Source organism: Diplotaxodon limnothrissa, linkage group LG9 (genome assembly GCF_057381915.1).
Source record: "Diplotaxodon limnothrissa isolate DT_005_m linkage group LG9, D_limnothrissa_male_GT1.1, whole genome shotgun sequence".
In the NCBI taxonomy this organism is placed as follows: Eukaryota; Metazoa; Chordata; class Actinopteri; order Cichliformes; family Cichlidae; genus Diplotaxodon; species Diplotaxodon limnothrissa.
The window spans coordinates 26,257,030-26,283,686 of NC_140604.1; the positions used below are offsets into that span (position 1 = coordinate 26,257,030).

General features: G+C 40.8%; 2 protein-coding genes across 2 annotated transcripts in view; both read left to right on the forward strand.

Annotated features, from left to right (window-relative positions):
• The window catches only part of prex2 (phosphatidylinositol-3,4,5-trisphosphate-dependent Rac exchange factor 2), a 93,403-nt gene extending 69,982 nt beyond the window's left edge, over positions 1-23,421 (forward strand). Inside the window, exons 37-41 of the mRNA XM_085362944.1 lie at positions 8,765-8,831; positions 9,741-9,931; positions 13,561-13,663; positions 21,372-21,439; positions 23,260-23,421. Coding sequence (XP_085219070.1) covers positions 8,765-8,831; positions 9,741-9,931; positions 13,561-13,663; positions 21,372-21,439; positions 23,260-23,305 — 475 coding nt within the window. The 3' untranslated portion in view covers positions 23,306-23,421. The remainder of the gene's footprint in view (positions 1-8,764; positions 8,832-9,740; positions 9,932-13,560; positions 13,664-21,371; positions 21,440-23,259) is intronic.
• A 1,508-nt stretch (positions 23,422-24,929) lies between these two features.
• lg9h8orf34 (linkage group 9 C8orf34 homolog) overlaps positions 24,930-26,657 on the forward strand; it is a 69,360-nt gene continuing 67,632 nt past the window's right edge. The window contains exon 1 of the mRNA XM_085362202.1: positions 24,930-24,998. Coding sequence (XP_085218328.1) covers positions 24,930-24,998 — 69 coding nt within the window. The remainder of the gene's footprint in view (positions 24,999-26,657) is intronic.

Sequence of the window (26,657 nt, forward strand, 5' to 3'; positions counted from 1 at the left end):
CCGTAGAACAACACTTTTAAAAACATTTAGGTGAGTGTATGTAGACATTTAAGCCTATATGTATAATTTTAAGCCCATGCAAATGAGAGAAAAATCCAAAATAAATTCAAACTTGTGCATCCAATTCTTATTTTTCAAAGTCATTAAAGATGTAATCTGTACAATCATTCCAATCTGGAAAAAGAACAGTTCAAAGAAATCATTAAAAACCCCAAATTACCATGACTTTCATGCCCCTGATGAGTGGATGTGAACTTCTGACCTGCAGTTTGCACGATGTTGTCAGAGGATCGCTGCAGTTTTAATGAAGAGGCTAGCTTGTGATTTCTCAGAGCTGAAATCACATTAAAACCAGCTGTGTATAAACTGGAAATTCTTAGACTATCTAATTTAGAAGTTACATGTGGCTTTTGAAGTGTTACAAATGTCCTGTTGCAAGATGAGAGCTTAATAAATATAGAGGCTGATTTTCTTTCAGTTATGATGATTGGACACAAATTCATCATAGCAGAAAGCCTTCTTTACGTCCTGCCAGTGTAACTAAGAGTCCTGTTACATCAACACTAAATAATGATTTTTATAAACTATCCCGGTTCATAAAAATGAACAATCCCTCTCATGCTAAGATGTTTGAAGCCCAGTTAAAATATGTTTCCCTCGCTGAATACCTGGAAAGTTCGACGACTTGACATATCAGCGTCGACTAAACATCTGCTGCAGGTCGGGCGGATAATTAAATACAAAGCAGATCTTGTATCAGAACTTTTTCTTAGCATTCAGGGTCGGGCTGCTGTGGGGGGTTGAATAATTTAAGGTTTGAGCAGTCCCGTGCCACATCAGTACCAAACCACTCAAGCAAAGTGTTCATTTACTGGGACTGCTTTCTGGGGAGAGTTTTTAAATTGTTTGCAGTGTTTAGTTTGAGTGTTTTGAGTATCAGATTGCCCAAAGCAGAGTTTAGGAGAGAAGATTTTGCTGTGCATGGGGCTTTTCTGCTTGCCCTCCTAACTCTTTGTGCGTCAGATCTCCTGGGACTCTACAACCTTTTTAATAGTCAAATATTGCTATTTTGTTGCATCTCTTTCATCTCATCAGCTCCATTTCTGCAGACTGCATTGAAGATAAAGGTTATCAGTATCTAAAATGTCATTAGTCTAACCTTTTCATCTTATTTTCTATTGTAACCTTTTCACATGAATTATCCAAGCAAACTCATTTGTTTCTAAATGGTGCAAACCATACACATAGAGTAGGAACTTTCTGGAATTTATCCATGTTATTTAGGACAGCCTTTGGTTTGACATGTGTGCACATGTACTGTAAATGTCTGTACACTTATACCTTTACTTAAAAAAAACTTAAATTGAATTGACAGTACAGGCTCCAGCATTAACTCAGAGCAGATGTGTCTTACAGGCAAGCAAGTGTGGCTGGTGATTTTGGGAGCATTAGGGGTGCTGGGTAGGGATTTGGAGAGGCAGTGTGCTTCAGGGATACAAGCAGAGTGAAACTGTTGGAGACTGTACTCTTCTCAAATACTGCTTTTCAGCAAAACCTGTTGCAGCATAAAACGGCTGATTATTTCAGTTGAAATCCAATAAGCTCTCTAAGCTCTCAAGACAGTTTTCAGGCCTCATGCTGTATATATACTGCAGTCTAGTGGGGTGTAGAGTTGACATATATATCTGCTCCCAAGCAACGACTCTACAAAAAGTCACTTTTTTTTTTCTTTTTTTCTTTTTTTGAGAGTCTGGGCAGCAGTTTGACTTCTTTATTTTCTGCTGATGTGATTCCCTGCAGCAACACCAGCGAGAAATCACAATGCAAAGCACACGAGCTGAGCACATTAACTTAACTGCAACTGTTTGTCAGTAACTGCTTCCACCTCTGAGGTGGAATTATTTCTGTTGTGCATTACTTCGAATGTATAATGTTTCTATCATTTTCAGGATTAATCATGTCATGAGAAAATCTTATTTTTCTCCTTCTTTCGGACACCCCCTTGTAAACCTCCCCTTTCACTCTTGCTGCCATCCTTTTTTCACAAATCACATTTTGTGGGAAAATACTGTAAAATGAAATGTGTCCAGTGAATAAACGATGATTAATACACGTGATGATCCTCAATGAACTTTTTGTCATCTTTGAATTTGTTTGAGCTTTAGGGTTGTCTGCATCTCAAGGCAGCGCTTTTATTGCACCCCGGTTTCATAAGAGAATTTGAAATAGTGAAAAACAACCGATCTATATTCATTTATTAAAGAAAGTGGGGAGGCGTCACCACGGCAACCAAGACAACAAAGCTTTCAGAAGAAGTGGGAAACCATCATCCTTTTCTAAATGCTGTATAAATGTAACAAAGTGAATTCTTTTTTATTAATAGCATATTTAAAAAATAATAGAGAAGCCATGTGAAAGCCAGTGATGTGGAAGACCTGAGCTTTAGGTCTCTGAGGTGAGCAGTGCGGTGATTTAATCACCTCACTGAAACGATAGTCACTGAAATGATGTGTATATCCAGAAATGAAAAATCAAGTTAAGGATCACAAAAAGCATGCAAATCAATACTGCTGCTTTAAAAATGCTAGGGAATCATTCATTGTCATTCATTTATATGAAAGTGAAGTGAAGCCAGATGTGAACAACTGCTCATTTCTGCTCCCACCCAGAGTGTTTCCTTGTTTTAAACGTCACAAAGTAAACAGTCCCAGGTGGTTTTCAGTAGTTAGTGCTGTGGTCTCACTCCGTGTAATATTACCAGCAGTTTTCTTTTGCCGGGTGCCATGTGTCATCCGGCTGACCACAGACCAGGCTGTGATGTCACTCCTCTCTCCGCTGCAGAGTTCCAACCTCGAGCACCTCGTTATCCTTGGAGTTCAGCCACAGCAGTGTTGGGTTAAACCCACGCTGTGGGCCGGAGCCAGAGGCTGACTGACAGACAGACAGAGCGCTGAACACACATTACTGAACTGAATGAACTGCAGGACTGAGGGTTGAACGCTGTCTTGCTGTCGACTCCTTAGACAGATTCCCATTATTCCCAAGAGCCCATGTGCATTTGGGACCCTGAAGGTGTAGTTATTTAGAAATTCGATTTATTTTTTTTTAAACTAACATTTCTTTATCAAATGCTGGCAGTGGAATCATTTTGAATTAAAGGTAAAGAGAGCGTCTCATTATATTTTCCTCTTGTGGGATCCCGTTTAAAAGAAACAAGTTTTTCTGCAGGAACGATTTGGGGTTTGCGTGCATCATTTTGTACATGCGGTGCATTTCATTGTGAAATGCTGAAGCACAAGGTAATATTTTATGTCTACATCAACTAATATTTTTGTGCTTACCCTGATCTTTGCCAGCATGTGTTGTGGACAATTTCAGAGCGGTAAATAATACCACAATCTGTGTCTATGACTTTCACTGTTCGTACCCACAAAAAGACACAGCATGATCTGTGCCAACCCATCATGTCGGATGAAGTCACTCACAAGTTTAACCACAAAACATGAACTCATGGGCCAGAATGGGTTAGTCAGCGGTATATAGAGCCAGAAACTGCACCCACGTTTTCAAGCTTGCATAAACCATCTTAGCTGACATGTGCATTTATCTAAAAGGACCTGGAAACACTGATGTGTTCAAAAGTGACAGATTCCTTAGTCACAGGTTTGCAGTTCGCTTAAATCGCATGCAAGTTCCCTGTCGTGCAAAAATCACAAAGATATTGAGTTTATTTGAGGGAATAAGAAAACTCTCAAAATGGGTAGAAGTACATGGAAAGAAGAGAATCCCCCCCACCCCCACCCTATCCACCTCCCTCCCTTTAGGATCAGTAATAATAGAAGAGGGAAGATTGAAATGGTGAAATGGCAAGGTGGGGATTTCAGAGAGGGGATGAGAATGATGGGTTGAGGGCAGTGTGTGCAAGAGAGAGTTGGTCAGGGAAAGTAGATTGAAGAAAGGAGAATCAGAGCAGAGAGCACGCAAATGCATTATTCAGAGAGAGGGGGGGAGAGATTATTGCAGGTTCATGATTTTTATCACATTTTGCTCTTATTGACGAGACCTTTCAGGAGGGACCTGGGTTTTCCATGTAGATACACCCTTCCAGTGCAAGAACATAAAGGTGCAGCAATCGCTAAATGTAGTCTGCTTGTGAATTGTATGTGCAGCATATTCTTGTTGCAGGTGTAACAGTAACTGAGAGTGTAAGCAGGAAGCCTCAGTGGAGAAACTGCAATGTTGTGCTGCAGCCACTGAGCATTTCTCCCTAATTAAAACACATTTGGCAGTAACGGGGGAAAATGTTTGGCAGTTGATGTCCCTCTGATTTTAAAAAGAAGAAAAAAAAGCTTGATTTATGTGGATATAAAAATTCTACACAGTCTGACAAATGCAGTATAATGATTCTGTGCATGCTGGTTGATAAGCAATAAATTTAGATGTATAGCTCTATCCCATTGTTGGTTTATATTATTAGACTGTTTAATGTTTTGTTAATTAAACAGTCATTTGTCATCACACCACAGCTTCTTCTAAGACATTTGCGCATATAGATACTCTACCAGCCATATGGACCCCATAATCATATCGCTGCACTTTACGTTGTTTAAGCAAAAGTGTTTAATGCCTGTCACAGGCTATATATTTTCAGGTCCAACACCGTTGCAGTATTCCCTCATTCCTTTTTAGATTTCACTTGCCTGCTGCTGGAACAGAGCATAGATGTGTTAAAGTGCCAAATGTCCATCAATGTGATTCACTTGATTAGTTAATAGCTCGAGGTAGGTTTATCCTATACTTAGATAGCTGCATGTAGCCACTCCAGCTGGCATCCTCAAAAACGACAACAAAAAAAGGCATGTAAATTTATACCAGCAATAAAAGCCTCCTGGGCAGCTTTCTTGGCGTAGATCTCTCAGGACACATCCTCAGTATATGCCCAGAAAATGAGATGATGGGTAGTTTGACATGACTTTAGATTGTTCCACATGCAGCACAGTGCTCAACATCACCAGTATGTAGCTGTGTTCCAGTAACACAGTTTCTACCTCTAACCGATGGTGTTTTTCCTTCCTCTTGGCTCACGGCAGTATTGTTAGTTATAGCAGTAGCTACTGTGGAAAATTCTTCCATTCGGCATGCATTAGCACTGCAGAACTCTAAAACGATTACGCTTCCGGGCGGAGCAAAAGTCATGCAGCGGTGCAGCTTGTTTGAGTATTTTTAGTTTAGTGAAGAATTTGGCTTAATTGAGCTATTATGGATATTATGTATTTATGGATAATTCTAGATATTCAGTGTTATTATAGCGATTGCTTATGGATATTAACCTAACTTCAGCAGGAAGATATTTTGGTCTTCTATGCTAGTCCCAAGCAGCATCATTGCTTTCTTTCTGTTTTTCTCCACTTTGGAAAATGCTGCAGTTTTTGCTCTGGCAGAGGAGGGAGTCCCAATTCACTAGAGCTCTGAGGAACTACTCGTTGCTTTAGCTGAAAAGGATTGGAATTTCTCTCTTTATTATATGGCATGACATACATGGCAGTGTATTCACAGATGTCATTTTGTCATTACAGTATTCACGTTTTAAACCAGCAAAGATCAGGTACATATTACATCCACCAACATGTGCTTTTACATCTTTGTAAAAATAGGACAAATGTGTGGGATAAGAAAATGACTTTCCTCACACATTCACACACACCATTTCACTGGTGTCATTGCGCTAACATCGCCGTGCGGTATGCGAGGGCCCTTGGAAGCCCTCATTAGCCCCCAGGAAGCTCTGCCACACAGAGAGGAGAATTTAATAATGGAGGGTGTCATTAATCATGGCTTTCTGAGTGATTTACATGGACCAGTACGGACCATACATAAGGTCATATGTAACGGCATAAATTCAAGACAATTTACTTGTGTAAATGAGTATGAAACTAAACCCACGGAAAACATTAAGACGTTTAATTCAAGGGGGCAATTTATGTTTCTTTTGGACGGTTTAATGTGCAGGATGTGGCGCTAATACAAGCGTTCCCACGCTACTTGTCTGAAAACATCTGTGCCTCAGATTCCTCTTCGTTGACGTTGCAGCTGACTGCTAATGCTCCTGTGCTGTAAAGGGCCTCGAGAGCCTTATTGTCATGAAGGTAGAGAAACAAAGAGAATTAAGTATTCTCATTGGCTCAATGAAAGAAAACCGGCTACATGCAGACCAGGTCATCTTTGGCCTGCAGCCAAATTCTCCATTAGAGCCTCATGTGAAACGCTATTGGTCGTGTGTGTGTGGTTTGGGGTTTTCTGTTTTGTTGTTATTTCAGAGAGAGCCACAAGCAAGCTTTACCTATGGTTGTCTCAGTCTCTACTAAAAGCAAAAACCACAAGGAAGGCAAATTCTTGTAAGCACGACAAGCTTGATTGCACATACTTAATGCAACCTTTATTTTTGGTACAGACTTACTTTCAGATGGTAGGCTCAAGCTTTGATTGGCATAGTTTTCCCCAAAAACAAACAACAAAAACAATACAAAAAACACTTGAGAATGAAATAAGAGAAGTTGAGATTTTTCAATTTTAACATTAGAGCGTGCAGGTGGGTTAGAAAATTGATGCCTGTAAGGGAAGTCGAAACTGGAGCCGTTATAGTGTGTTACAGTGTGAAGAAATAACACCCAGTGGACTTTTCAACCCTGTGTGTTTGTGTGTGTTCTTTACCGCACGGTGGTATGTTTGCGCACTGTGTGTGGCCTTAAAATGTCATATTTCACCCATAATAAAGGTTTCTAAGGTGCTCAGTTTCCAAAGCTCTGACAAAACATCATCGGCTCAGGAGATGTAACGCAGGTCCTTTTTAAATCACACATCACTTGTAAGTTGGACTCCTATTATTTTGTCATTAGAGAGACCTCCACGAGAGTCTGGCCCGCTCCTTGAGCTGTGGTTGGTGGTATTTTTAGTACAACTCTTACCTCAGGAGGATGAGATAATCAGTGGGTATTATGACCTTGGTTCTGCAAAAAAGAAGCGTGCAAGGGTGAGATGAGGTGCGTCTGTTTTGTCTGGAAAAGATAAACAACTGTGTGCAGACGAAGTCGAGTTGGACAGTTACACAAAAGTCGACTGCTATCGGACAGATTCTATTATATACGTTGAAGATAAAAGTCTGAGCAGTTGACCGATAAGGACAAGGGTGAATGGGCTCACAGTTGGAGTAAACAGATAACAGAACAGGAACTATTTCAGGGTGAGGAATTCCAATAAATGTCATTTTGTGTGGCGTTCAGTCTTTCAATGCGTGCTGCTGATTTGGTAAGTGAATAGTGTTTTCTTTGGAAGCTGTTGAATGTAACCTTCGCTTACTTCTCAGATTTGTCCTTGAACGCCGCACTCGTATTCCAATAAGTATGCACTCACTTACAAATGGAGCTTAAGCCAAATACTAAATGACCGTTTACTCCTGACATGTGTTATTCGGCAATTTGTGGGCTTTTGGCCACTTTAAATGCTCAGACTATCCTAGTCTGTCTTGAGCATCATTTGAATGATAAGGCCATCTTGAACCAATTACATGGGCTGTTAGCTGCATCTGAACCCTTAGTAAAGTCTGCTCATAGTCCTTTTGAAGAGCACACCTCAGAGTTAACGCATCATTTGGCCGATAGGCATTAGTTACCAGGAAACATTTACATGTGAACTCATCTGTATCACAGAATAGATGCATGCTGTGTAATATTTAAATAGGCATAAGTGATTAGGAAAATTCATCTGTTTTTTACACATATGCGTTGGTTCCCCGGGTGGGTGCAGGTTTCCTCCAGTATGACTATAGTGTATATTTAATGCTTGTTTTCTCATTGAATTTTCATTTTAGCCGGAATAGTTAATAATCGCTATAAAATCTTGAGTCAGGGATGTGTTAACTATGCCCTGATTAATTAATTTCATTAATATTATGTCAAGCATAAACACCACAGACATAATGAATGCCTGCTTGGCTTGATTTTAATCACTTAATAGCAGAGTGAATGCAGATGAATGAGATGTGCTTCACTGATTCTTGTAAACAGTCTCCCTCCTTCAGTCTGCAGTTGCTGAGTTTCTTAAGTTTTTTTTTTTTTTTTTTTGCTTCATTATTATATTAGAGATTTCAGAAATGTGATATATATCGGTGACTGTACGTTAAACATTATAATTGCTTCTAGCTAGAGGTAATGGAGTATGTGATTTTATTACAGGGTGTTTAATGTGGTGTAGTGTATCTATTTTTAGCACGCTGCTGGATTACTGAGATTTGATGGAGTCACAGACTGCTGAGTTTGCACCAGTAGCACTCCACCTCAGAAGGACTCATTGCGGCATACAGCGCCCATCTGCAAGGACGCCAGTGCAGTGCTGCCTCCAGTGGAGGAAGAGGAATATTGATTGTGCTCCATGAATGAATGAGGGAATGGCATTTGGAGTGATGCCCAGGACAAGAGATGCTTAGTCTGTGTTTCTGCTTAGCTGTGCCCAAGTTACTCTCATGATTGATAGTCAGATGGTGGCGGTCCATAATGAGCAAGTGGCCTAGTTTTCCCAGAAAGCCAGCCAGTTCTCCTGATGACCTAATGGTGTAGGGAAACAGTTTGGATTTCATGCAGTGGAACCGCTAAATAGAAAAACGTTTGATTGATTATTAAATGAAAGTCTTCTGTCATGTGATGGGTTTTAGTATGTGGCGTTTTCTCTCTCACTACATGTATTAACTTAACGTTTGTTTCTCACACAGGGCTTTCTACCTCGATCAGTCCAACATGCCGCCTAGCTCTGCACCAAAAGCAGCCCTCATAGATAAGGTAAGAACGACCTTACACAGCCTCATAGTACAGTTGTGACACTATGGGGGGAAGCCGAAGAGCAGGAGTAGATGCTGCAAAATGGACCTATTTGCATGTGTTGCAACAAACAAGGGGGGCAACAGCAGGAAATCACACTTTAAAGTCAAGTCCAGTCACTTACCTTGAAACTAGAAAAGTGCATTTTTTCTTAATAAATTTATGGTCTTCAAAAGGTAAGAAGAGCAAAACTGTTCAATTTAATTAAGATGTATTTAGGAGAAAGAAATTACTAAGTATAAAGGAAGAGTCGCCTTAAGAAAAACCAAGTTACATCCAGCTGTTCAGCTCCTTCCCTCAGATTTCTGAAGCTCAGACTGTTTCACAGCCTGGGTGCACAGTGGCTAAAGGCTGATTTCTTCATGTGTTGTTGCTGAGTTCTGTGGGACCAGTAGGAAGCCAGTATCCAAGGATCTGAGACATCTGCTAGGTACAGATGTCTGAGAGAGGCTGGCGCCACACTATGAAAAACAAATGAAGCAGCCTTAACAAGTCAGTCAATGCAATGGCTTTTAAAGGAAACTTTGATCTTCATTTATGGCTGCATATTTTATTCTTTGAATCAAGCAAAGCTGCTCTAGTAGACTCCTCCCTTTAACCCAAATGTCTACTTATTAGCTTTCCTTATAATCAGAAGGTCAGTGGGCTGTGTGCCTGACTATATTATGGATATCCCATCAGCCAACAACTAGATTGTAAAAAGCTGGTTGGAAGCTTCACCCTTGAATGCCCAGCATTGTAACAATGTATATATGACAGCCTAAGACAGAAATGGTCTAACGCCAATGTTAACCTTATAATCTACTCAGTTTCTTTTCTTTTCTTTGTGATTTAATCCCACACTAACCTCTCTGCGTTGTTTCTGTCTAGTTAATGCGTCCCCTCAACGCTCTGGAGGAGCTCTACCGTCTGATGGAAAGTTTTATTAGTTGTCGCCGCACCGCTGCCTGTCAGTACACCGCCTGTGGGGCTTCTGGCGTGGGGCTACTCTCTGTGGCCTCTGAGCTCTGCTCACGTCTGGGAGCCACACACATTGTCATGTGCAACAGCGGCGTTCATCGGTAAGTGCGTGGGCACATGTATTGTGCGCATCTTCCACCTCACTATGGGCCGCCTCCAGTTAAATTATACGTTTTGCGCTCATCATGTTCTTTCTTTTGGCAGCGCACTTGCAATTTTCCTTTCTCTTTCATCTGTTTTGCGTTGACACTCTTCTCACCTTTCCCATTTCCACCGCAGTTTCTCCCTGCTCCCGTGCATCTCATTTATTCTCTAGCTACATCTCAATTTCATGAGCCCCACACTGTTTGCCCTTGGGGTTTTCTATTAATACACTTTTCTCTGCATTAATTAACAGCAGGATATTTTAGTTAATGACATGCTTCTCAGACCAGAGGAAAGCATACATAGGAGATGGACCAATTACTTCCATTCTCACTGATCTCTATATACAGCTTCCTAATTCACCTGCTGCTGAGGGCAGCATTCATCAGTGCATGAGGACAAAAATATCCAGATCGTTTGTCACCGCTGATCCCGAGTACAAGCCTTCATCTTCATCTTGTACTCTGCTCTTCCCCTACACCCACCCGTCTCTCTGATACCCTCTTCCTTTACCGTGTGACAGTTTCCATATCTTTTTGTCTCGGTTATATGCGCAGGCTCGCACACGCTCGTTCATGCATTCACCGTATGTGACTGATGGCTTGATAAAGGGCTGCGGATGGAGCGGTCTGGTTGACAGAGCTCTAATAGAAAGTTGTCTGTGCAATGAGTTCTGTTTATGAACCTACAGCCTATATTTGTGTGTTTGCAATTACATTTACTGGCTACAACTCAGTCAGATACGCAGGCTAAGTGTAGTGACACATCAGGTGACGGCACCTGCCATATCAGAGGTTTATTTGTCAACAGGCTTTCTCTTAAAACACTCTTTTACCCTTCAAAGTTGGAGAATGATGTGCGTATTGGACTTTGTATGACGGGAGAGTGAATCGCAAATCCTTGGCCCGGTGCAAGTTTTTATATATCTATATATATCTATATCTATATATATCTATATCTAGAGATATAGATATATATAGATAGATAGATAGATAGATATATAGATATATATCAATCACATAACTGCAGGGTGCAAGATGCTAGCAGGCAAGGCATACATGGAACGCCATAAGCAAGTGGCTGGCATAGTATACAGGTATATCTGTGCCGAGTATAAGCTGGAAGTCCCGGGGTCAAAATGGGAGATGCCCCCAAGGGTGATGGGGAATGACCGAGCTAAGATCCTGTGGGACTTCCAGATACAGACGGACAAAATGGTGGTGGCTAACCAACCGGACATAGTGGTGGTAGACAAAAAGAAGAAGACGGCCGTAGTGATCGATGTAGCGGTTCCGAATGACAGCAATATCAGGAAGAAGGAACACGAGAAGCTGGAGAAATACCAAGGGCTCAGAGAAGAGCTCGAGAGGATGTGGAGGGTGAAGGTAACGGTGGTCCCAGTGGTAATCGGAGCACTAGGTGCAGCGACTCTCAAGCTAGGTGAGTGGCTCCAGCAGATCCCGGAAACAAAAATCGGAGATCTCTGTCCAGAAGAGCACAGTCCTGGGAACAGCTAAGATACTGCGCAGGACCCTCAAGCTCCCAGGCCTCTGGTAGAGGACCTGAGCTTGAAGGATTGACCGCCCACAGGGGCGAGTGGGGAAATTTTTTTATATATAAATAAATAAATAAAACCCCTTTCTACTATTAACAGTGCACAGATTGTAGGAAAATGAAGCAATTTTTGCTGCTTTCTCTGTAGACTACGAATTGTTAAAATGTAAATGATGAGCACGCTGGCTAAATCTGGAACAATTGAAAAGCCAGTGAAAGCAAGCCAGTAGATTAGCTACGTGGAAATTGCATTATCAGTGTGACAGTCTTCTCAGGCACTATTGATTGGATTAGTTGGCTTGATGGATGAGTTTTAATAACAGTGAAAGCGTGATATTTTGGGTGATATTAGCAAACCCTAGCGTTTCTGTTTTCCTTTTTTTCCCAGTTACTCTGAGGATTCACTGACTGAGAGCAAAAAAAAAAGTTACTACTAATTCTATATTTGGCTTGTTTATGCTTTCCCCCCTTTTTTTTAAGTTCTCCTCTTAATTCTATCTTTCATTCCTTTGTGTCTTTCTTTCTCTTGTTCATTTATCAGTATGGGCTCACTCTGCAGAAACACAAAGTGTAAATGGGATATGTGATGGAACAACATAAAACAAATGGGTATAAATCATCTCATACTATCTCACCAGCCCTAATCAAAAGGGAAAATGTGCAGGCTAACGCGCACACACACAGAACTGCACTTCCTTCATCGTGCTCCAGCAGAAGAGGTATTTAAAGATCCTCCTTTTTAGCTTTTTTTTTCTCCCCACTTCTTTATCGGTGTGGGAAGCTCAAAGCGGGTGCTTAAAATATTCTGGGGTGGCCTGTGAAAGGACATCCTCTGCAAATTCTCTCCTGGGATATCTTTCGGCACATACTGGAAATGATTGTTGGGTTCATTACTTTTATCGTATCTTGTTTCCCTGTAATAAAGTTATGCAACTGAAACTCAAGGGGACTTTTAAATCTTGATTTGATTGACTCAAAGTAACGGCTTCTGGCAGTGATAAGTCCCCCGTCTCACATCTGCTCTTTTTTTTTTTTTTTTTCTTCTTTTCTCTTCCGTTCTCCTCGGTCAATGTGAAACGCTACCATGAGAGAAGGCGATATTAAACAAACAGCTCAGATTTCTTAGCAGCGTCATGGCAGTGTTGGAACTTTGGACAGTTCAATTTGCAGTTCAAAAGGCTCTGGATCGATCTACCAGTACAGCTTGTTATCATAGAAAGGTCATCCAGCAGCCTTGATGCCCGTCACTGGCTCTCTAAGGATCTATCCCCACACTGCCATCTGTGTGTGCGTGTGTCTGTGTAAAGGCAGAAGAGGAAGAAGCTGGCTGTGTATGTGCCTGGGAACAAAGTTTGCTGCAACTAATGAATCACAGACTCGTGTCAGCACTCATTTTACACATATAGCATCCTTATGGTGGTGAGAGTATAGCGCCTCTGCCAAAGGAGAAGCACTGACTTGTCCTTGGACTTCTTTCTCTGGGCTGAGGACAAGAAAACCTGTAAGTCTCCTCAAGTCCCAGAGGTCTGCCACAAATTTCCCTCTCTTGTACTTGGCAAAGATCAGCGAACTTGTTATCCTCTTGATGCGCCGCGTTTGCTCGCGGTGATTGACTTTTCAGAAGCAAGTGCAGTGATTCATTAGAGCGAAGACGAGCGAAGGTGAGGTGGGAAGAATGCGATGTAATGGCAAGGTGTCAAGAGGAGCAAAACGCTCTCATGGTGATGTAATTTAGCTGAGCTGGATTTTATTCTCAGTTGATGTTTGTTTCAGTGTCAGATCTCACTTTCAGTCTCCGTCTGCTGCAAAGGCTACTCGACTGCCGTCATGTGTCAAACACGGACTGCATTTTAATATTGCAGTCATGGAATTGGGAAAAGACATTAAAAACCTTTTGTTTTAGGCGTCACAAAGTCCTAGTCCCAGATTTCCTCAGTGGATACTGTATTTTGATTGATGGTAAAGAAGATGATTAAGCATCATTGCACTGTTTGATGAGAATAAGCCTGACCGCATGTTTTCTCTCTAACAGCTGCACCCTGAGTGTGACACTGGAGCAGGCCATCCTGCTGGCTCGAAACCACGGCCTTCCACCTCGCTGCATCATGCAGGCCACCGATGTCATGAGGAAGCAGGTATGTGTTTCGCAGACGTCTGCTATAACGAGCCGCTGTCCACTTTGTAGTTTTCCCAGTGCCATACATTTACACACATGTCTCTGACATTTCAGAGGGAGTGTTTTTGAAGGTAAAATAATCGTGCTTTGAATGGCTGTTAAAAAGAGCTTACCTGGCTGCCTTTGACTTAAACCCTGATTATATGATGCAAGGTGATTAATCACCACAGTGATCAGCTTCTCTTCTGTTTTGATAGGGAATGACAAGCTGCTCTGGCAGCCACCTCATTCTCTCGGGATATTTTTGTGGCGTCTTTTCCTCATCGCTTCTCCGGAAGCTGTGCAAACAAAGCAAAACTACAGACCTTCAGTTCAGTTTGTGAACACATTACGTAACCCCGTTCAAAGTAAAGCAGGAAAGCTAAAAAGTTAAAGACTGAAACTTTTACCTGTGAGTGAAACCTCATGGAGACAGTGCGGCGAGTGGAGAGTAGAGAAAGGGTTGTTTTTAAAAGAGAAGAACGGTCAATAGATTAAAAAGGGAGAAGAATTTCCACAGAATTGGACTGCAAAAACAATCAATTCCAAATCTTTTTTCTGCTTAATTTTTTTCAGCAAGTAATGAGGGAACAGGACTCGCATTTCCTTTAAACATCTTGTCAATTTTGAGCCTCTGAAAATGTAAGACTGTTTTTAAAAATGGTTGTACTAAAACAGTAAATGCAATGCTTCTGTTAAACCTCTTGAATTAAAGCTGAAAGTCCGCATTTCAATCAACTCTCGATTGTTGGATTTTACAGTCCTCTGTTGTGTTGCACAGAGGGCTACAAACACTGCCAACTGTATATAGTATTGTTACACAAGAAAAATAAGTGCCTTTCAATTAAAGCATTTAAATCTTCTCAATCCATTTTCCTGCCACGATGACTTAAAAAGAATAACTACTGCGTTGGCGTTTATAAATGAATAAGGGTAAAGTGAATGGAAGTTATTTGAGGTTAAAAAAATAATAGTAATAATAAAGAAGAAACTCATAGAGGTGGAAAGGAAACTAGAGAGCTAATTAACTGAACTGACACATTAATAGTCATAATACACACACACACACACACACACACACACACACACACACACACACACACACACACACACACACACAATACATTGCAGAGGAGAAATGCATAATTCTTCCGTCTTTCCTTCTGACGGGTAGTTTTTCTTCCCCACATAGACAGATATTGTCTTAGATGACTAAAAGAACAGCATCATGAAGGTATCTTTGAATGACTTACTCTTATTTCCACACCTGGAATGTACCTTGGCCTCTTTTGTTAAATTTCATCACAGCATCCTGATGCTGCTGCTGTGTGTACTGCGGTGACATTTTCACACTCTGAGAAAATTTGTGTCTCAACTCACAGAACAGTTTCTGCATCTGAAGTCATCACATAGACCGCACGCTTCGTCGAGTGGAATAGAAAGAGTTGTGCCATTTTAACTTCAGTAATAATGATATTTTTAAAGGGAACCGGCAGTAAGTATGCTTTTGGGTAATGAAAGAAATATTAGCTGCTGTCCACATGAAAAATCATTAGCTCCTGTCTACATTATAATTTGTTTTGCCTCTTTCTCTCTTCCACCCCCCAAACCTGATTTCAAACTGATCAGATATGCATTCGCTGCTACCAGAATATGACTCGGACCAAATGAGAGAGTAATGAGAAACTCAGCAGACTCGTTGAAAGTCTGGGGCTTGTTTGTTTATCTGCATATGCATTAGGAGTCAAAGGAAGAAATTCCTATTAGTCTTTCAGTGTATACACATTATCACCTCATTTTTATTTATTTATTGTTTTTTAAAGGCTCTAACCATGACCACAGCTCAAACTCTCTTTGAAAGTTGTGTCAGTTGTGGTTTCAGTGCTATTTTCACTGAGAGGAGAGGTTGCCCAGTAGGCTCAGATCCTGCAGGACAAGAGGCATTTAATTTCTCCTCTCAGAGAAATGGGAAGGCAGCCAGCAGGATGCAACTTTGTGCATCGTGTGACCTTGAGTTGTGTAGTGTGCAGCTGGCAAACATTTGGAACCTCGTTGCGAAGGCTGTGATTTGAGGATATTTTACATCCGTTCTGAAAAGTGCAGGCACGGGGATTTATTATTTAGATTAATACAAGTAAACCTTATTCTGTAGTGAGACATTTTCTCTTGCCTTGTATCATTGTTAACCTGGACAGACACTGAGGAGATGTGGTTCAGCCCAGATAGAGAGCTTTGGGGAATCTGAGCTGCATTGTGTGTGTTTGTGTGTGTTTGTGTGTGTGTGTGTGTGTGCCTACCCTTGCTCTCAGACATCAGCTGATGAATTTGGTGAATATGAATATCACACAGGATTTGAATGACACATCTTCTTTCTCGCTGTAGAGTCACGGTTGCTCACAAAAAAAGGTTATCAGCACAGAATCCAGTCCCAGCAGGATTCATCCATCAAGCCCAGACAACGTAATTCAGACTGAGAATGCTGCGTGGAGGTTTACAAATCACGCTGAGAGTAGACCTGCTTTGCCCAAATTGCATCAAATACATCCAATATTTGCTCTGTATACAAACAGTGTACAGCTTTATACTAAAGGTAAAGAATAACTTATAGCATTGGCCTTATGAACTCATGAAAAAAGAAAAATCTAGTCCCTTTCAAGTTTTTAAAATATCTATAAGAAGTTAATTTTGCGGAGAAGTAAGCGTTGCTTTTTAAACCAGATTGAAAATGCTGACAAATACTCATCATAATTGTGTGGATGCCTATTAAGGCATCCACACTATTGAGTTCCTGTTTCTCTTTATTCTTTATTATTCCGGGTGTTTCCGTACACTTTTCGCCGTGGATCTACTTCCACAATTTTTGTGCTATTTTCACCGTTCAAACTCTAAACTGTTCTGCTCTTTCTGCTAATGCCGGCTATGACTTTTGGTGTTTATTACTATTATACTTTTTAAAATATTACACTTTTTTCCTTTAATTTGTCCCATTGAAATGAATGGGAAACTTCCACAATTCTGCTAAAACTTTCTTGTCTTTGAAACTTAACTACTGCCTCATACTTTCGCGTAGAAACTCCATTCAAACTTTAAAACGTTCTCAAATGACTGGGCTATTCCTGTGTGATTCAGCTTTTTCAGATCTTCTACCGTTTTCATCTTATCTCTCTTTAAGTCTTCAGTGGCAAAATTGTGATTTTTTTCAGAAAATACATGCGTTGCTATGGTTGCTATGCAATTAACTCAGAGGGGACAGTGAAACTGTGTGAATTTTCTCTTCATGTCCGAACAACTTCTTGCTACTCGCTCAATTTCCACTCAACTTCCACAAATTATACATCAAAACGTAGGTATTTTTGCTGGCTTTCAGAAAATGTCCCTATCATTGTTGTGGGACTTATAGATTTTTTGCAAATCTCCTCAGAGTAACACAAAGTGTGAAAACTCTCCATATAAACTCAATGGAGAGTTTGTTCAAAATCACCGCTGGATTTCTCTAATGAGAGGCATTTTCAAATTGTCATATCTCCTTAACGAAGCGAAGTTAAGACATGAGGCTTGTCCCGATATATCTTCAGACACTCCTGACGCTCACAATTCAAGAATTATTTTCTCACCTATTACCGTTCTGAGATGAGTTAGACTTGTTTGAGGGTAGGAAATTTGTCCTTCGCTCAGATTTCTTCAGATTTCAAACTCTGGAAATGAGGCACTTTTTTCTCTCATCATATCTTTTTGATGGATTTCCACAGAGCCCTGAAAATTTCCATGACTGTTCACCAAAGCCTGCTGTTTCTTACGGTGAAAGAATGATTTTGATGCTCCATATAGATTTTGAGTTACCAAAGGTTGTTTGAGAGCAAGTCAAGGCAGTTTTTGCTTCGCTTCTACTCAGTTACAGTGTATTACAAGTCATATATCTTTAATAATTTATATTTTATCTCTGAATTATGAAGACCTGAAGATTCCCCCATCTCTTCTGAACAAAACGATGTCTGAATGACCGTTCTAGCCTCTACGGTTAGGAAATTATGGCCATTTGTTCGAGGGGAATCCTGAATGTCAGAAATACACTGAAGAAAACTCACACCTCTCTCTGTGTCTGTGTGTGTAAGGGCTGACTACAGCAGGTGCAGCTAATTTAACTGACCTACATATACCAAGCCCAGACTCTCCACAGCTCCTGTTCCCTTTACTCTCTGTGTATGTGTGTCTGTGTATCAATATTTCTCCTATGTTTAAAAGTATTACTCCTCAATCATAGTATTGAAATCAAGCCGTTTCTTCTCTCGTCATATCTCCGCGACAGAGATACAAAGAGCTATGTAAATCGCAGTCAAAGTACACCAAAGTCCGCTGATTCACCCAGTGCAAGAATTATGCTTCTATCCCACCTAGTTTTTGAGTTACACGACGTTTTGTAACTCCAAAAAACGGCGTTTTTCGCCTCTCACTGCGATCTAATTCTGACTCCTCATCACCCTTTTTTTCAAAGCGCCCGCCCCCTTAGAGGTGGCGCGATTGGTAATGACACGGCTCTTCAGACCAAAGGTCGTGGGTTCGATTCCACCTTGGCCCACATGTTTTTTTTAACTACAAATTTATACACTATCACAGACCGGTAATTCATATTGATAATTTATTACAATTCTGCAAAGTTTAATGATTTTAGCAGCTTTTCTAATATGGACCTCAGATTCTTGTTAACAGTCTATGGCAGAAATACATACAAGTACACAGCCTGATGAAGCAGACAGAAGCAGTACCTCTGATTGGTTCAGCATTTTCACCTCTTATCAGCACAAATCTCAGCCTCTTCTGCTGTTTTCATTAGAATTTTAAGCTTTTCCACCTTTTTTCAGTTATGTGAGAACCAGTTTGGCTCAATGAGTAGCTGAAAAATATCAGCCTCTTCTGCTGTTTTAGCAGGATTTCAGAGTTCAGCTTTTTCACTTGTATTAAGCACAAATTTCAGTTTCTTTACCTCATTTCACAACAAAGTTCTTCCTCTTCACCTCTTTTCTGCTAATTTGAGCTTCTGCTCCACAGTGCACATTTTCCCTCTCATCATATCTTTGCTTGTGACCAGAACTCATTTGGCTCAGAGGGTAGGGCAGCTGCCGTGAGACCCGGTGGCAGAGGTTCGAATCCTACCTGTGACAGTTGCTACACATGTTCCCTGCTTGCATGCGCTCTGCTTTCTTGACACTCTCCAGTGTGTCATTACACATACAGCCATCTTCAGCAAGCACTTCTGCTTCTACACCTCTTTTCAGCTCATCTTTTTGCTTCCTTACCTCTTTTCAGCAGAAATTCTTCTGATTCACCTCTTTTCTGCCAAATGTTTAGCCTTTTCACCTCTTATCAGCACAATTCTAAGCAGCTTCTGCTAATTTCACCAGAATTGTCAGTCTCTCCACCTCTTCTTTGTGTGAATGAGTTTGGTGCAGTGAGGTGAGTCGCCGCCTTTAGACCAGAAGGGCCAGGTTCAAATCCTGCTCAGGGCAATGTTTTTTGTTTTTTCAACTTTTTCAGCTTTTATCAGCCGACATCTTCAACGTTAAGGCATCCACACAGCATTTTCGCAGGAAATGCAAATTTTTCTAGTTAATTTTACTTTCAATTAAAGCTGGGGGCAAATATTACGTCTCCCATTTTTTTAGAAGCTGACACAGTACATAAAGAGAGTCAACATGTGAAAAATGAAAACATTTCTACTGATTACAGGCAGCACTTTGCATGCGTGAGCGAACTGATGCTCATTATAAACCACCGAAGGACTGTGCATGCACTATTTGAACTCTGTTTCCTGGACAACCATATTTAATCTTATATTATTTAGCATTATATGTATTTGAGCCTGTGATAATTACATGCTGGCTGCTTTATTGATGGCAGAATCTGCCTGCTTTTCCACCACTGTGGCCCAGACTACAATATCTTAATAACTGTAGTATAGATTGGCGTAAAATTGAAGATTATTTATTAGAAAATGTGATAATAAATGATGTGAAGAAGATATTCCAGAAAGCCTAAACTTTAACATTTACTAAGTGTTTGTGGGGCTTTAGCAATAGATAGGACAGGATAAACCTATTGTTACCAACATATTGGTTTTGATAGCCTATTGCCATGATTGGAATTTAGATTGTGTGTTTAACGAACAGTTGAATAGGTGTACCTAATAAAGTGGATGGAGAGAGTAGATGCTGTGGATGTAGATGCCTGTTCTTTTTACTTACTTGTGAAGTAGGTAAAAACAAGACGTGTAATATCCTGTTGGAACCTAATAAGATTCTGAAAGTTTCACAGATTTGTGGTTTAAAGTTCTCTTCGCTTTGTTTTTATCGTCTCCAGAACCATCCTTTGAGAGTATACATTCATTATGTTGGTCTGTAAAAGTCCTCGGATAATTTCAGAGTCGTGTAAACAAAATTCCACTTATTTAATTTGCTTTTAATATAGTTTTGGTGTCGTCTCTGTATGCTGTGTCCTTCAGGGACATTAGGGTTCATCTCTGTCTGGAGGCATCAGAATGGATGGCCGTGATAGGCATCGAGTAATTGCTGATGCTATCCTGTTATCTGGCTGTAACTCGAAACAGACGGTAAGATGGGGCACGGCAGAGTTGTAACTGAGAGGTCGGCTAATGCACTTTTGGCCGCTTGCTCTCTCTCTGCTCAAAGAGCAGATGCAGATCCGCTGATGACCTCTTTAAAAAAAAAAGAAAAAAAGATTTGATTATGTGGTTTTTTTGCTTACTTGCATGCAGCGCAGATGTAGAGACGGTGTGTTTGTGAGCGCAGGTGTTCGTGCCTCTAAATTGAAAGCCTAAGTTGCTTCCTGCCCCCCTACAGTCATTTATCTGCCGACTCTGCGCACAGCCAGCAGACTAAAGGAACATTAGCAAAGAGCAGACATACTCCTGACTGGGCATAATCAAACTCTGTAACACACACAGGCAGACACCCTATTCATCTTCCAGATTCCTTACTACTGGTTTACAATTCCTTACAAAGACTAATCCGCATTGTTCCTTTGCCTACACAGAAACAAAGAAGAGCTACACACTGGCAGCAGCAGCTTAAATTTAGACTCTATACATGCACCGTGCACCTCATATGCTTCATAACATACAATATTTAGAAAAGAACCTGTAATTTCTCCCCTGCAGACAGCTGAAAGTCATTCAAGGCTGGAGATCCTCATGTTGTTAATTAAAAACTCACTGGAGAGATGAAATATGAGCTTCTTGTGTTTTTGAATTTATGACCATAAATAAATCTGTTCAAAGATGAGAAGGGGAAACCAGAGATCCATGAAGAGCTATTCCACTAAAGTCAACACTGACTCAAAACTTCACAGTGCTCCTGATTAAATAAACATCAATAAGCTATTATTGGAAGAACAGCACATGAGATGTCAGATTGTAGACGGTTTGAATGATATTGCTCAGCATTTATTATGACTAAGAGCTGACAAACCATATATTTTGTAGCTTTAGGAAAAAGAACTTCAACCCCCAGAGGGCAGAAATGTTCTTCGGCTTATTGTCTAAGCTTTGTTTAAGCTCTTCTCTCTGTGGTGTTTCATTCAGCTTCTGTTTGTGGCTGTTGCTTTTGGATTTATGTCCTTGTCCTCAATTATTATTATTATTATTATTATTATTATTTTTTTTTTTTGTCTTTTAGGGGGCAAGAGTTCAAAATTCTGCCAAGAACCTGGGAGTGAGGGATCGCACGCCGTCGTCCGTCCCAAGGTAAAGCTACAGGCACCACTCGTTTTACATTTGGCAACATTAGTTAAAGGTCATTAGCTTTTCTTGTTTTTGAGGCCACTCTTTTTAGGATTTTTCCAAACTTCATGTTATGGATCTTTCTTCGCACTTCTTTTCATGGACGGCATAAAAAATGAATTTAACCACAGGATGTTGACCATTAGTTTGAAGCTCTGGGTTTCCTGTATTTATTAACCAGACATGACTATATTTGGAGCACAGAGTAGAGCTGATTAGCTACTGCTAACTAACTAGACTGCATAGCAAAGGAGCCTCTGTTATTCATATGTTATCTTTTTTGTAAAAAATGGTGAAAAAAAAAAATGTAAATCAAGCGTCAAGCCACTTCCTCATTGGCTTCACATTTTACACCAAAAAATTATGTATGTCTTTTATATACAGTCTATGATTAAATCCAATAATTTAATGAGGAAACTGACATGGAAGCTATGTAAGAAAATAAACTATTTATTTATGCACATAACATTGGCCAAAAAAGATGCTTTTTGGAGTGCTTTTGGAAGAGAGAATTAAACAGCAAGACCCAGCAAGATGTTGTTCAGCATGAAAAAGTGCCTCCATAATGTCCATCTGAGTAGCTGAGAAGAATTAAGCAGAAGGACATGTACTGTAGTGCTATAGATCTCTGCCTGTGCTTTTTCAACAGGTCTGGAACCAAATGGTCATTTTAGGGATATTAGCAGAAAGATTCCTGTTGCTCAGTAGCTTTAACAGGAGGGCAAAGACTGCTCTAGCCATTTGGCTATGGCATATAGGTTTTGTGTGAGAGGCAGCCCTTTTGAACCTTTTAGTGAAATTGACAAATAAAATTTAGTGGCCGGATGATTAGTGTTGAGACACTGAGACATTGTGGTCATGCAGCAAAATTACTGCACTCCCTGCAGGCTTATGTCATAAGTGTTGCAGCATAAGTAGCTGCCACAACTGTGGGATATGTATGTATCCTCTGAGGGTCTTTACAAGATGGACTCTCATTCCTGCTGATCTGTAGATGGAAGGGTCTCTTACATTTTGCCCCGTAGTTACATGTTGTTAACGCTCAAGTTGCGAGAAATTCACGTGATGTTGTGGAAAATATAACGAGACCGCGTTTTTCCACTGTGCAGAAATGATCTTTCAGGAGATGCGGATGTGAAGTGTAAAATATTAATGCATTTGTTATAAAATAAATAAATAAAAAAGAACCCGGAGAAGAGATGAGCGCAAATGCTTCTCATATTCTCAGTTGGCAAAGAGAGTTTTCTTGATACCACCATTTAGAATAGAGGGGTCCACTCCAACAAATTCATCATATCTCATGCTGCTCGAGTTTGATCTTGGATTACAAGTGACCTATCACGGACAAGAGCAAATCAAAGTGTTGCTTCAGCAATGTTTCTGTTCACCAAGGTGGCAGAAGAAACCATGCTTTGACTGGGAGAAGTATGGAAACTATTAGGACACTTTTTACATTTAATAATTTAACAAATGAATACGGATTTAACAGCTCATGGACTTATACATGAGCACTTTATATTATACATTACGATGTATAGAGGGCAGACTTATCAAGTGTAACAAAGATACTGTGCATAGTTTTAGTACGTACAAGTTGTTTGCTTGTTTTTTACTCTCTTTGCATATTTAATATTGTTTTACTTGGTAATACAGAGCTATTACTGCATGCTTCCAGTACGCATCCTCATATCCGGTAACTCCAAACAAAGACCTGAAGCCTGAAGAATCATCGCTTTGGTTGAATGTAATTAAGCGTCATGTTGCATATGTGTTTCTCTGATCAGGTTGTACAAGCTGTGCCAGCCTCCACCCCCAGATGGTGATCCATAATGCATCGCATCCAGGAAGAGGTCTTGAGGATCTTTTGAGTCAGCAACGCTTTCCCTCCACCAATAGCTTAATCTAATTAAAGAGAGTTATTGGGTTCATTTTACATGTCCAGAGTAGCTGCCTAAAGTGTAAATAGAATTTCTAAACCTTAGATTGTGTTTTAATACTTTACATTTTTCACTGTTGTATTTGATACATATTGTTGATTTTCTTTTTATTCTGTGATGCATCTGACAAGACAATGTGTCAGAGCGAAGGGACCGAAATTAGCTTAATGAATGAACAAAATTAATCCCATCAGTTAAGTGTCTGCATGTTATTCTTCTTGTTTTTATGAGGGACATTTGCATTTCATGGTATTAGCTTTATTTGCATGTGAAATAAACGATTAGAAGGATACTGGATGTAATTTGGCACAGTATTTGTTCAAATTAGCCAGTAATTTGTCAGCTTCTGTTCAGCTCTGACTTCAGTGCTTTGTCAGTTCCGTGCTGTTTAATCATATGACTGTGTGTGTGTGTGTGTTTCTTGAAAAGATGTTTATTCACTTGTTAATATGCACAGCATTTAGCAAAAAGAAAGAAAAACAAGGGGGGAAAGTATTGATAGAGTCATACTGTCTCACTGGGTTCAGATTGTTAGGCATGCACATGAAGATTTTTCAGTGATTTTTATCAGTATTAACATAAAACAGCATACAGTTAGGAGCTATATTCTGTGTTCCTATATTTTTATATATATATTGACAATACTCAGGATTAAAACATGCTATCATTGTAGAGTGGATGACTAGCTTGCTACTATGCAAAGGGTGATGTTTCCTACATAGACCGTATGCCTCTGTATGATCAATGTAAAAATGAAGATGATTGGGGTTTTTCTGCATATTCCCTTCAAAATCCTACAAAATAATAATAATAATCCTGCCATGTATACAGTTTGTAAAATGTACATTAAAGCTGATTACAGGGGACACTTCTGTAGTTGATTTACTCCTGAAAATGACCATTTTTCCACCGGCCATGTTGGTTGTGGTTGGTGTAGAAGGTACCCGCCTTTCCACAACTCTTTATTTAGGTGTGCATGCAGTTTTACTTATCAGTGTGCAGGTAATGTGGTCTAATTAAAGCTACGAGGAGAGAAGTGCGCTTGTTTCCTTGTGGTAATTAGCAGAATGCGCAGTAACTGGTCAGTGCACGACTTTGTTGCCCAATTATCATGCTGAAGCGCGCGCACGCACACACCACAGTCTCGTTAAAGATAGTGCTAGGCAGTGCCCGGTGTATAAGTGGGAGTGGCCGTGGCGCGGTTAAAACTGGCAGCCAGTAAGCGGAAGATTTGTAATCCCTGTCACAGAGCCGCTGTGGCATTGGCTCATGCGGGGAAGCTACAGCCACAGAGTCAGTAAGGCGACAAGCTGGGGAAGGTCCCGGGCTGACTCTCCTCCAGGATGAGCCGGACTCAGAGTCACCCGCTCCGCACTTGACGCAAACCTGCCTGAACTTAACGTGGCTCGGTGCACATTTTCTACATTTCAATTCGCCGAGACGTCTCCTGAAGGACGAATGACAGCGGCTCACCTCATGATTTCATCCCGCTAAAAGCTCAACACAACAGTTTCTCCATGGCGTCTCTTCAACAGTCAAGAATTCAGTCGTATCTGGAGAAGAATAAAATCGGACCCTTGTTTGAGGTGAGTGTACGAATGTGCATCCAACTCCGAAGTTATTGGCAGCCGGTTTAAAGGACCACCACTGCTGTGCACCGGACTGCGTTATTCGCTTTAATTTATAGTTTGTGCCAAATGGCGAGCGCGCGTTTGCGTGAACTGTCACTGTCTTATTACTGCATTATTACTTATGCGTCGTATAGTTTAAATCAGAAGGGCTGGTTTCAAATAAAAACATTTATTTTCTTGCACTTCTACAGCCGATGTCTTCCCCCTGCGCTTCCCTTTAAACGACACTGCAAACCCTATAAAGCAATATCGGCTGCTCTGTCTGCCCTCACATCTCCAAGCTTACATCCTTCTGCTGGTGATTTGCATTTAAGAAGACTGGGATGTAGCATCCTCTCTGTGCCTTTTACAGTTTGGTGAAGTTGGGGGAAGCCAGTTGTAATTCAGACTGGACACTATACGTTGTGCTACAGAGGACACAGCCACCCTCGCTGTGTGTTTGTCACTGAAACCGTCTGTGTGTTCTTCATCGGGGGTTAGAGCTACAGTAAGAAACCCAGGGGGTTAGGAAAAGCATGACTTCATCCCTTGTTTGCTCCTGGATTAATTGCTGAAAGCAGGTCTGCACGGGTGTGAGACATAATCAGATTTATTAGAAGTAGCTTTTCTCTGAGGTGCAGAAGTCTGATTTCAAGAATCACTTATCACCATGAGAAGAAGGCAAGGATACAGAGGGATGGCTGTATACGTGAACTGACTATACGTGTGCTTCACAAATGTGCTGACGCTTCACTTTTCCCCAGCTGCATGTGTGGAAGCGGCAAACGCACAGAGCTTGAAGTGCATGGATTACAGGAGCTGCTGTGGCTTGTTTCAGCACCGTGGACAGTGAATCAAGCCTAACATGCATTTCACCAGCGTAGAAGAGAGAAAATCTTCCTACCAGGCTCAAAACCGCTCAGTTGAAAGGCCTCTGTAATCTCTGATTGTTTGTCTTTGCTCCCTCCATATTCCTCTTCCACCTGTCCCCCCCTCCCCACCCGTCCCTGCCGCCTGTCTGTGATTTCTTTTTCATTCCTTGCTCCGTGCTCAATTAAATTGTGTTTCCTTCATGTGACGATTGAAGGCGATTAAAGCCAAGGAAGTGCTCGGCGCGCTGATCAAAAATGCATTTGTTGCAAACATCTGTGACGAGACTTTATAGCGAGCCATTCACATCCAGAGTTGTCTCCCAAAGTTATCAAACAGACTTGTTATTCTGAGTTACAGAGACGGGGATCGTTGGCGAGGTGTTCACAGCAAATAGGCTGCGAATGGCGTGTTGTGAGGCTGCATTGTGTCGTGTAGATTTGCTGGGGAAACTGCCAGGAGGGAGAAAGAGGTGTAGTAAGAGGAGGATATTGAAAACTCTCCTGGCTCTGTCGCTCTCCTCATGAGAAAAATGATGTAGCTGCTACCCTGCTGCTGTGCTTGAAAACCCTTGACCATTTCATTGTTGTCCTAAAGAAAATCCATCCGTGTGCTTTCAGTTGTGAAGAAACAAGTTCTTTTTTTTTATTTTATTGGACAAGTCCTGAAGAGAGGTTTGAATTCTCGCTGTAATTTCTTTTCTTTTTTTTTTTTCTTTTTTTTGGATCAGATGTAGAACATTGATACAGGTGAAGGAATGATACA